The sequence below is a fragment of the Mus pahari genome, chromosome 7, assembly GCF_900095145.1.
Source record: "Mus pahari chromosome 7, PAHARI_EIJ_v1.1, whole genome shotgun sequence".
In the NCBI taxonomy this organism is placed as follows: domain Eukaryota; kingdom Metazoa; phylum Chordata; class Mammalia; order Rodentia; family Muridae; genus Mus; species Mus pahari.
The window spans coordinates 107,566,439-107,579,253 of NC_034596.1; the positions used below are offsets into that span (position 1 = coordinate 107,566,439).

The window sequence follows — 12,815 nt, forward strand, 5'->3', positions numbered from 1 at the left end:
CACACAGTTTATTACCAGCACCACATCTGGGTCTGTTCTGGGTCTATTGCATAGGGTTTGTGTGAGGATGGTGAAGAGAATGAATGTCATCTGCTTCATGGGTCACTGGCCCTGCATAATGTCTGTGTTCCTTTAACTTGAATGCAACATTGTGCTCTAATCAGGGAGTCTTATTGAGTCTCTGTCCTGAGTCTAGGTTTTCACAGTCTTAAGTGTTATTTGCTTCTTCAGGTTCTGTTCCTGGTCTTAATGCAGAATCACTTTTGCCCTGTGTGATGCTCTGCACTTTGCATTCAAGTCAGAGATTATCCTACACTTAAAAGTCATCTATAATCAAGGTATTCATATAACTCTGTGTTTCATGTTCTTACCAAACAAGTATAAGTATTTGTGTTTAGTTCTCCATAAGAGAGGTGGGTTTGTAACTCAAGAATAAGGAAGACCAAAGTGTGGATACTTCGATCGTTCTTAGAAGGGGGAACAAAATACCCATGGAAGGAGTTACAGAGACAAATTGTGGAGCAGAGATTGAAGGAATGACCATCTAGAGACTACCTTACCTGGGGATCCACCCCATAAACAACCACCAAACCCAGACACTATTGGGGATGCCAACAAGAGCTTGCTGACAGGAGCCTGATATAGCTGTCTGCAAAGAGCTGCCAGTGCCCGACAAATACAGAATTGGATACTCACAGCCATCCATTGGATGGAGAACAGGGTCCCCAATGAAGAAACTAAAGAAAGAACCCAAAGATCTGAAGGGTTTTGCAGCTCCATATGAGGAACAACAATATGAACTAACCAGAACCACCAGAGTTCCCTGGGACTAAACCACCAACCAAAGAAAACACATGGTGAGACTCATGGCTCCAGCTGCATATGTAGCAGAGGATGGCCTACTTGGTCATCAATGGGAAGAGAAGCACTTGGTCCTGTGAAGGTTATATGCTCCAGTATAGGGGAATGCCAAGGCCAGGAAGCAGGTGTGTACGGGAGGGGAAGGTCATTGAAACAAAACTAAACAGAGACACAGAAGCTAATAGAAACCATGAAACAAATAGATTTAACAGATCTATACAGGACAGTTTACCCTAAAACAAAAGAGTATACCTTCTTCTCAGCACCTCATTGTACCTTTCCCAAAATTGACTGTGTAATTGGTCACAAAACAAGCCTCAACAGATACAAGATGATTGAAAATCCACATACCCATGGAAACTGAACAACTCTCTACTCAATGTTAACTTGGTCAGGGAGGAAATAAAGAAATTAAAGGTTTCCTGGAATTCAATGAAAAATATGGCACAGTATATCCAAACTTATGGGACATTATGAGAGCAATGCTAACAGGAAAATTCATAGCACTATGGTTCCTTGTAAAGAAATAGGAGAAATCCTATACTAAGAACTTTATGGTACATCTGAAAGCCCTAGAAAAAAGAGAAGCAATCACATCCATGAGGAGTAGATGGCAGGAAATAATCAAACTCAGGGTGGAAAACAACCAATTAGAAATAAAGAGATAGATACAAAGAATCAACAAGTCAAAAGATTGCTTCATTGAGAAAATCATCAAGATAGATAAGCCCTTAGCCAAACTAACTAAAGGACAGAAAGACAGTATCCAAATCAACAAAATCAGAAATGAAAATGGAGATATAACATCAGAAACTAAGGAAATTCAAAAAATCATCAGATCATACTACAAAAGACTTTACTGAACAAAACTGGGGTATCTAGATGAAATTGAGAACTCTTTAGACAGATTCCACATACCAAAGTTAAATCAAGAGCAGATAAACTATCTAAACAGTCCCAAATCCCCAAATGAAACAGAAGAATTCATTAAAAGCCTTCCAAACAAAAAGGCCCAGGGCCAGACAGCTTTATTGTAGAATTCTACCAAAGAAGAGCTATTCTATACAACAGAAACAGAAAGAACATTACCTAATTCATTCTATGAAGCCACAGTTACTCTGNTACCTAAACCACACAAAGACACAACAAAGAAATAAAACTTTATACCAATTTTGCTAATGAATATTGATGCAAAAATACTCAATAAAATTCTGAAAACCGAATCTAGGAACACATCCAAACCATTGTTAACCAGTGATGTAGGGATGCTTCAATATATGAAAATCCATTAATGTAATCCACAATATAAACAAACTCAAAGAAAGAAAGATCATCTCATTAGATGCTGGAAAAGCATTGACAAAATACATTACTTCATGTTAAAAATATTGGAGAGATCAGGAATTCAAGGCCCTAACTTAAATGTAATAAAAGCAATGTACAGCAAACCATCAGTCAGTATTGAATTAAATGAAGAGACACTTGAAGTAATCCCACTAAAGGCAGGGATAAGACAAGGATGCCCACTCTTTCTACATCTTTTCAATATAGTACTTAAAGTTATAGCTAGAGAAATTAAGATACAACTTGGAAAAGAAGAATTTAAGATATCACTATTTACAATGAAATTATAGTATACATAAGAGACCCTCAAAATTTACAGAGAATTTCTACATCTTATAAACATCTTCACCAAAGTGGCTGCATGTAAAATTAACTCAAACAAATCAATAACCTTCCTTTATACAAATGATAAACAGGATGAGAAAGAAATTAGGGAAACAACATCCTTTACAATAGCCACAAATAGTATAAAATAACTTGGTGTAACTCTTACCAAGCAAGTGAAATATCTGTACAACAAGAACTTCAAATCCCTGAAAAAAGAAATAGAGGAAGACCTCAGAAGGTAGAAAGATATCCCATGTTCATGTATTGATAGGGTTAACATAGTTAAAATGGCCATCCTTCCAAAAGCAATCTACAGACTCAACACAATCCCTATCAAGATTCTAACACAGTTCTTCACACACATGGAAAGAACAATTCACAATTACATATGCCAAAACAAATAAAACCAAGATAGTGAAAAATATTCTTACCCATAAAGAACTTCTGGGGGACTCACCATCCTAGGCCTCAAGCTGCACTACAGAGCAATAATGCTAAAGCATGCATGGTATTGGTACAGACACAGACAAGTCAATAGATGTAATAGAACTGAAGATGCAGAAATAAGCTCACACACTTATGGATACTTGATCTCCAACAAAGAAGCCATAAATATACAACGGAAAAAAAGAAAGCATCTTCAGGAAGTGGTGCTGGTCCCACTAGCTCTCTGTATGTAGAAAAATGAAAATAGATCCGTGTCTACCATCATCACAAAGTTCAAGTCCTGGTGGATCAAGGATCATAACATAAAACCAGATACACTGAAACTAATAGAAGAGAAAGTGGGAAAAAGCCTTGAACTCATTGGCAAGGGGGAAATTTCCTAAACAGAACACCAATTGTTCAGGCTCTAAGATCAACAACTGATAAATGGGAACTTATGAAACTGAAAAGCTTCTGTAAGGCAAAAGACACCGTCGATAGAACAAATTGGCAACCTACAGATTGGGCAAAATCTTCACCAACCCCCCATTCAATAGAGGGCTAATATTCAAAGTATATAACGAACTCAAGAAACTAACATTCAAAAACCCAAATAACCCAATTAAAAGTGGCATCCAGAGCTAAGTGGCGACTTCTCAACTGAGGAATCTTAAATGGCTCAGAAGAACCTAAAGAAATGTACAACATCCTTAGTCATCGGGGAAATGCAAATCAAAATGACCCTGAAACTCTACCTTACACCAGTCAGAATGACTAAGACCAAAAACTCAGGTGACAGCAGATGCTGTGGAGGATGTGGAGAAAGAGGAACACTCTTCCATTGCTGGTGGGATTGCAAGCTGCTACAACCATTGTGGAAATCAATCAGGTGGTTCCTCAAAAAAATTGGAAATATTTCTACCTGAAGACCCAGCTATATCACTACTGGGCATACACCCAAAAGATGCTCCAACATCTAACAAGGACACATGCTCCATTATGTTCATAGCAGCCTTGTTTATAATAGCCAGAAGCTGGAAAAAAAACCCAGATGTCCCTTAACAGAATAATGGATACAGAAAATGTGGTACATTTACACAATGGACTACTACTCAGCTATTAAAAATGATGACTTCAGGAATTTTTCAGGCAAATGGATTGAACTAGAAAATATCCTCAGAGCCGGGCGTGGTGGCACACGCCTTTAATCCCAGCACTCGGGAGGCAGAGGCATGCGGATTTCTGAGTTCGAGGCTAGCCTGGTCTACAAAGTGAGTTCCAGGACAGCCAGGGCTATACAGAGAAACCCTGTCTCGAAAAACAAAAAAACAAAAAAACCAAAAAAACAAAACAAAAAAAAAGAAAATATCCTCAGTGAGTTAATCCAGACACAAAAGAACATACATGGTATGTAATCACCAATATGTGAATATTAGCACAAAAGCTCAGAATATCCATGATACAATTTATAGACTAAATGAAACTTAACAGGAAGGAAGGCCTAGGTGTGGATGGTTCAATCCCACTTAGAAAGGGGACAAAATAATCTTAGGAGGTAGAGGGAAAGAGATTCCTGAGAGGGAGAGTGGAAGGAGAGGGAAAATGGGGGCAGGTTCAGGTATGGAAAGAGACAGGAGAGAAGTTACAGGGCCAGAAGAATACATAAAAACAGCAGTGGGGTTCCAGGAAACTGAGGGAACTATCTGAAAGTTCCAGAAGCTAGAGATGTGAGAGGCTCCCTAGACCCAATGGGGATGACATTAGCTGAAACACCCAATAGAGGGGAGGAACAGCTTGAAGAGACCATCTCCATTAGATAGGCATGGACCCCAGTTGAGGTAAGGGGCCACTCACCAATCTCGAAATTTTTAACCCAGAATTATACCTGTCTAACAGAAACACGGGGATGAAAAGGGAGCAGAAACTGAAGGAAAGGTCATCCAGACACCACCTCACCTTGGGATCCATCCCATCTGCAGACACCAAACCCTGATTTTATTCCTGATTCCAAGAAGTGCTTCCAAATAGGAGCCTAATATGGCTGCCCTCTGAGAGGCTTTGCCAGGACCTGACTAACAAATATGTAGACACTCACAGCCAACCATTGGACTGAGCCCTATGATCCCAATGGAAGAGTTAGGAGGAGGACTGAAGGTGCTGAAGGGGTTTGCAACCCCTAGGAAGAACAATATCAACTAACTGGATCACTCAGTGCTCCCAGAGACTAAACCACCAACCAGGAGGTTTGTACATGTGAGGGTCCATGGCTCCTGCTTTATATGTAACAGCAGGTTGCCTTATTGAGCATTAATGGGAGAAAAGGTGCTTGGTCCTGTAGAGGCTTGTTACCCCAGTGGTAGGGGTTGCTTGAGGGGTGATATGAGAGTGGGTAGGTGGGTAGGGGAGTACTCTCTCAGAGGCCAAGGGAGTGGGAATGAGATTCATGGAGGCAAGACTGGGAAGGGGGACAACATTTGAAATGTAAATAAATAAAATAATAAAACACCATAAGAAATAAGAAATTGGAATAAACATTTGTAAACTTCAAGGATTACTACATACTATACTTGTAGAGATAATACCTGTAGAGAGGCAACCTACACACAGAATGAGTCCAGCCCTCTCTTACCTCCAGGTCTTCCTGAATGGCCTGTAGACTCAGTAACTAGGAGATCTGAGTGCTCTCTTCACCCCCTTCTGGTCAAGGGGCCCTTATAGGAGGTTTGTGTTTGAGATCACAGTAACATTCACTCACTGTGTCTCTTGCACAGTAATACATGGCCGTTTTGTCAGACCTCAGACTGCTCATTTGCAGGTACAGGGTGTTCTTGGCATTGTCTCTGGAGATGGTGAATCGGCCTTTTACAGTGTCTGGATAGTTGGTGTAACCACCACTACTACTAATGGATGCGACCCACTCCAGCCTCTTCTCCAGAGTCTGGCGGACCCAAGACATGGCATAGCTACTGAAAGTGAATCCAGAGGCTGCACAGGAGAGTTTCAGGGACCCTCCAGGCTGCACTAAGCCTCCCCCAGACTCCACCAGCTGCACCTCACACTGGACACCTGCAAACAGAGAATACTGGTCAGAAAACTGTCACTAACAAAACAAAACAAAATAAAGAAACAAAATAATTTTTCTATTTCTAATGTGTACACAACAGACAGAATCTCATCTGTATGAATTACCTTTTAAAATAAGGACAAGGAAAACCAAGCTGAGCCCGAAGTCCATGGTGAGGGGTCTCTGTTCAGTGCTGACCACTGGATGGGAAGACCTGGGAATCCAGGACTGGGTTCCTCTGTCACAGCTGCAGGACCAGGTTAGAGCTGGTTTTCATGGGTACAGAGAAGCCTTATTTGCATATCTTCCTGCTATGCATGCTTTGGAGTTGGACTTGGGCAGAAGGCAGTGCTCATAGCAGATATAAGACACCAAAGACATTGTTTTAATTTACAGAGTTTGACAAAGTGTGAAAGTTTCATATTCACATTTTTGGTTAATATTTCCCCACACTCCATTTACTTTTTCCTAGCACGTGTGCATAAAACATGCTTTGTTTCCATGTCATGTGTCCTAGTATAAATGTGTAATTAAATATTACCACACATAATTGTGATTCTAGATATGAGCTTGGTCTTTCCCACTGTCTGGGGTGTTCATGGCATTTCCCTAATGTGGTTGTTGGACAAGATTATACCTGCAAAGTTATGGTAGCAGAACTCATTCTCTTACGGGAAGTTTTAGAAGTTGACTTAATCATGACAGAATGCTGTCTTCAGGTCTTATGGAAACTTGTACCTGAGACATTCCAGATCCCTGTCTACCACTCAGAGTTTGCAATGGAGATGTATTTCTCTTTGAGTCAAATTTGATTGTTTGGCATCCCGAAATTTTCCATTTATACCTTGAAGTCCTCCACCATTTTATTTTTACAAGTCTGCACCAGGTTCTTGTGACTGTTTTTATGTTGTCTTAGGCTAGATTTTATTTCCTCAGTATACATAATTAGTATAACCAGGGCATTTACTTAAAATTTAGGAAATATTTTCCTACTTAACTCATTGTATAGAAGAGGCACTGTATATTGAGCAGTTGCAAGTGAGCTTTGTGAGATCCCTTGAAGAATAGTGCTGGGAGCTAACGATGCAAGGTCAATTATTATATTGGTTGATAGCACATTGAGAGAAATGGAAGACCCTTGGCAGTTTGTGTGTGTGATCTGGCGAGTCCTGAATAAATGGGGAACAGTAGAAAATATAATATACTTGATGAATAGTGGGTAAGGATTGGGGATCACATATTGGTAAGGGTGCAGAAGAGGAACAGGGGTGTTGACTGGGTTTTCTAGGTCTAGGGGACAGTTGTAAAATTCCAGTAGGATGACAACTACTCTATTTAAAAATTTTTCTATATTTGTTAAAAACATCTAATTATCATTTACTGAGTTTCTGCTGAGTTCCAAAGACAGTAGGGTACAAAGATGTTGCATAAAGTGCATTCACAACCTTTGAGGACATAGGCCCTGTGAAAGCAAAGGCTGGAGACAATCCTCATTTAGTTTAGAAAACAGAGAGACAAGAAGGGGCTGCTTCCAGTAGAAAAAAAAATCAGCCAACCTTTTTACAAGGCTAGGGGAAAAAGCCAGAACTCCTCTGGATTCCTGACAATAAAGATGGTCAGTACTTGTGCCCCATACATGACCACATAAGAGAATATCCACATGTATTCAGGGAAGCAATGGACATGTTACAGCATAGTGGTTTCATCATGTTTTCCCACATGTAAACTGAATACATGCTAGTAAGTAGACATTCTTGAATGCACAGTGTACCTCAATACATTATGTTTAAAATCTGACTGACATAACTTGTCATCCAGTAAGTTCCATGCTGACAACACATAGGATAAGGACCACACGTATGTGACACTACAAGCACAATTCAGTGAGGGTGTCTTCATATGACTTCACACCTCAGTCCTCCTTACAGAGAATCTAGCATTGACAGACACTGCAATGTGAGATCAGGAAGTGAACACAGAAAGGCAGCAATCTATTTGAAATGAAGATGTCACTGCCTATCATCCATATACACTCAGGCATGAGATTTCTCAGTCCTGTGGTCTTCATTAATTAATAATTCCCTGGATCCTGCACATTACTTGATGTTGTATAGGATCATGCTCATGTTGATTGGGACCCAACACACACAATACTCTCCAACCACACAATACTTTTTTCATTCTTTTTAAATTTTCATTAATTGCTCTCATTCCATTGGTTATACATTCATTTATCATTTATTCATTTATTAACAGTTTATCATTACTGTCCATTTCCCTGGTGATTGGAGAAGTTGGCTTTATGAAACACATTTTTGTCAATATGCACTGAAGCAAAAGGAAGGGTCCCATTCATAGCATGGAGGGTAGAATGATGCCTGCTAAAGAGAACATGGGCTCTCTCTTATGTTTTCCCTGATCTATGCTTTTTTCTGCAGACTCATATCTCAGACAAGTGATAAAACTAGCTGGTACTGAGAAGAAGCTACTGACTTGGAATACATCAATTATTCATACAAATATAACCAGAGAGCATATCCAAGAGGAGAGAATTTAAAGGGCATCTCCTTAATAATGGTACTTCTCTTTTCCTTCAGAGGAGCATGCATTTCTGCACTATTTGTTCAATATTGTACCTACATCTGTGTGGATGTTTGCATGATTCCATAGTAAAGAGTGGTAGAACCTCAATAACATGTTGTTTCTGTTATTGGTCAAAAGTGAAGTCCTCTTGCAGGATTTTTTTGGGCCACTTCTGTGTACTATCATATCATATGCGAATAGGTTTACTTTGATTTTTTTTTCTTGCTAACTTTATCCCCTCGATCTCCCTTAGCTGTCTTATTTCTCTAGCTAGAACTTTAAGTACTGTAGTCAATAGATAGGGAGAGGTGGGCAGCCTTGTCTTGTCCTTGAATTTAGTGAAATTGCTTTAAGTTTATCTCCATTTGATTTGATGTTGTTTATTGCCCTGTTCTATATAGCTTTTATTATGTTTAGGCATGCACATTGTTGAAGTCTCCCACTATTAACGTGTGGCATTTGATGTGTGATTTTAGTAACATTTCTATTACAAATGTGATTGCTTTTGCATTTGAGACATAGATGATGCTCAGAATTGAGATGTCCTCTTGGTGGATTTTTCCTTTGATTCATATGAAATGTCCTTCTCCATCTCCTTTGATAATTTTTTTTGAATATATCTTTTAGTAGGCTTGTTTCTTGCGTCTGTTTGTATGGAAAACATTTGCTAGCTCTTTCCTCTTAGGTAATATCTATTTTGTTCTTATGATATATTTGTTATGTAGAGTGCAATGATGGATTCTGTTTATACATCTATTCTGTTAGCCTATGTTTTTTAACTGGGGAATTGAGACTATTGATGTTAAAAGATATTCATGCTGAAGTGATTTCTGCTCTTTTTTTCCTGCTTGCGTTTCGTCGGCGCACCGCAGCCATGACGGAGGCTGATGTGAATCCAAAGGCCTATCCCCTCGCAGATGCCCACCTCACCAAGAAGCTGCGGGACCTTGTTCAGTAGTCATGTAACTACAAGTAGCTTTGGAAAGGAGCCAATGAAGCCACCAAAACCTTCAACAGAGGCATCTCTGAGTTCATTGTGATGGCAGCAGACGCTGAGCCCTTGGAGATCATCCTGCACCTCCCTCTGCTGTGTGAAGACAAGAATGTCCCCTACGTATTTGTGCNCTCCAAGCAGGCTTTAGGACGGGCATGTGGCGTCTCCAGGCCAGTCATCGCCTGTTCTGTTACCATCAAAGAAGGCTCTCAACTAAAGCAGCAGATCCAGTCCATTCAGCAGTCTATTGAAAGGCTCTTGGTGTAGGCTGTGGCCTCTGCCCTTTCCTGTCTACTGCCACCCTGTTTGTGTATCATACTGTCTGTTAGCATGTACTATTTTCAGCCAGTTACTATTTTATTGTGCTACATCTGTGTTTTATATTTTTATTTTTGTCTTAATAAGGTTGTTTTTCACCATCTCTTCATTCTCTTCTACCATAAAAAATGAAATGATAGCTAGGACAGGTGAAAGGCAGAATGTCACCATTTAACAACAGGAAGAACCAGAAGAAACTTAAGCCAGGGACAGTGTATACTTTCATCTGCAAACTTATTCCACTGCGCAGGGTAGGATGACAGTAACCCTGGTCCATTGTACCTTTGATATAAGATCTCCGTAGATGTTACTGTCGCTGAGGAACTTCCTCTGGGTAGTCGTCTCTCGAACCACTTATCATTTGAAGAAATTTGATGTTGGGCCTATGTCCGGGTGCCATCTATTAATGTCCTGTGTGTTTTTGATGTATGTAGCCTGATATTCTCCCGTATCTGGGGCAGTATCAGTTCAAAGGGATTCTGTGGAGATCGTGGCAATTTGCTGGAACTTATAGCAGAGACAATGCTAGCAGGAAACATCCTCTCCTTGATAAACGGGGATGTTTTGTGGAACCATTAGACGCCCGTGTTGGGAGCCATTATCCTGTTCTTCCCACAGCATGGGTCAGGTGTATTCTCCCTCACATGAAGAAAGTGATAACATGTTCATTATTGAGCATCCTAATAAATATGTCCATATTTCATTTAAAAATGATATTCATAACCAATGGTCATTAATTCCTGTTATTTTCATGTGGTGGGTTGTAAGGTGTGTATATGTGTTTTTCTTTTATTGGTTTTAATTGTGTGAAATTATTTATTTCTTGTATTTTCTTGTATGTAGTTAGCCTTATTTGGTTGGAGTTTTCCTTCTATTATCCTCTGTAGGGCTGAGTCATTAGAACGTTGTTTAAATTTGGTTTTGACATGGATTTTTTTTTTTTTGTTTTTTGTTTCCATCTATGGTGATTGAAAGTTTGCTGAATATAATAGTCCGGTTTGACATTTGTGGTCTCTTAGTTTCTGCAAGACATCTCCCCAGGTTCTTCTAGCTTTTAGTGTCTTGGTTGAGATGTAAAGTGTAATTCTGATAGGCCTACTTTTAAACAATACTTGGTCTTTTCTCCTTACAGCTTTTAATTTAGTGTTTTGATTATTAAGTGGTTGGAAGATTTTCTTTTGTGGTCCAATCTGTTTGGTGTTCACTGTTAGTATATTATATGTTTATTGGCACCTCTTTCTTTAGGTTCAGAAATTTTATTCTTCAATGTTGTTGAAGATGTTTTCTTGGTATTTGAGGTAGAAATGTTCTTCCTCTTTTACTATCATTCTTAGGTCTGCTCTTTTAATGTGTCTTATTTTCTGGATGTTTTGTGTTAGGAAGTTTTTAGATTTTGTATTTCCTTTCAATGATGTATCAGTTTGTTCTAGCCCGAGATTCTCTCTTCCATCACATTTATTCTGTTGGTGATGCTTATTCCTGTAGAGTTCTGTTCTCTTTCCTAGGTTTTCTGTCCAGGATTGACTTAGTTGGTGTTTTCTTCTTTGCTTCTATTTCCATTTTTCAGGTCTTGAATTGTTTTATTCATACCCATTACCTGTATGATTTTTATTTTTCTGTATTTATTTGTATTCATTTGGTTTCTCTTTGCATGCCTCTACCTGTTTCAGTGTATTTTCCTGCATTTATTTAAGCAATTTATTTAGTTCCTCTTAACTGATCTCTATCAGTAGTATAAGATTAAATTTAAGATCATCTTCTTTTTATCCCGTATTTAACTGACTTATTTTTCAAGTATTCAAAAATATTTGTTTTTCCCATTAGGATTATTTTTTACAAGTAATATTTTTGCTCCTGTTACTTCTTTGCTGTTTAGTTAACTCAGACTTGGGTTTTCTTTCCTTTTCTTTGTCTTTCTTTTCTTTACCCAATTTTTTATTAGGTATTTTTTTAAAAATTATTTTATTAGATATTTTCTTCATGTACATTTCAAATGCTATCCCGAATGTCCCCTATACCCTCATCCCCACCCCCTGCCTCCCTACCCACCTACTCCCACTTCTTAGACCTGGTGTTCCCCTGTATGGGGCATATAAAGTTTGTATGATCAAGGGGCCTCTCTTCCCAATGATGGCTGACTAGGCCACCTTCTGCTACATATGCAGCTAGAGACATGAGCTCTAGGGGTTCTGGTTAGTTCATATTTTTGTTCCACCTATAGGGTTGCAGACCCCTTGAGCTCCTTGGGTACTTTCTCTAGCTCTTTCATTGGGGGTCCTGTGTTCCATCCAATAGCTGACTGTGAGCATCTACTTCTGTGTTTGCCAGGCACTGACATAGCCTCACATGAGATAGCTATATCAGGTCCTTTCAGCAAAATCTTGCTGGCATATGCAATAATGTCTACTTCATTTGGTGACTGATTATGGGATGGATCCCCAGGTGGGGCTGTCTCTGGATGATCCATCCTTTCATCTCAGCTCCAAACTTTGTCTCTCTAACTCCTTCCATGGGTGTTTTATTCTCATTCTAAGAAGGGGCGAAGTGTCCACAGTTTGGTCTTCATTCTTCTTGAGTTTCATGTGTTTTGCAAATTGTATCTTGGTAATTCTAAGTTTCTGGGCTAATATCCATTCATCAGTGAGTGCATATCATGTGAGTTCTTTTGTGATTGGCTTAACTCACTCAGGATGATACTATGCAGATCCATCCATTTGCCTAATAATTTCATATATTCATTGTTTTTAATAGCTGAGTAGTATTCCATTGTGTAAATGTACTACATTTTNTGTATCCATTGCTCTGTTGAGGGGCATCTGGGTTCTTTCCAGCTTCTGGCTATTATAATATGGCTGCTATGAACATAGTGGAGCATGTGTCCTTATTACCAGTTGGAAC

General features: G+C 39.2%; 1 pseudogene and 1 gene segment (V, D, J or C); one reads left to right on the plus strand and one right to left on the minus strand.

The window, feature by feature from the left end:
• Positions 1-6,265, minus strand: part of LOC110324161 — a 137,254-nt gene extending 130,989 nt beyond the window's left edge. Inside the window, 2 exon segments of the C gene segment in view lie at positions 5,714-6,024; positions 6,148-6,265. Coding sequence covers positions 5,714-6,024; positions 6,148-6,193 — 357 coding nt within the window.
• A 3,214-nt stretch (positions 6,266-9,479) lies between these two features.
• On the plus strand, positions 9,480-9,963 carry LOC110324167 (annotated as a pseudogene).
• The last annotated feature ends 2,852 nt before the right edge of the window (positions 9,964-12,815 follow it).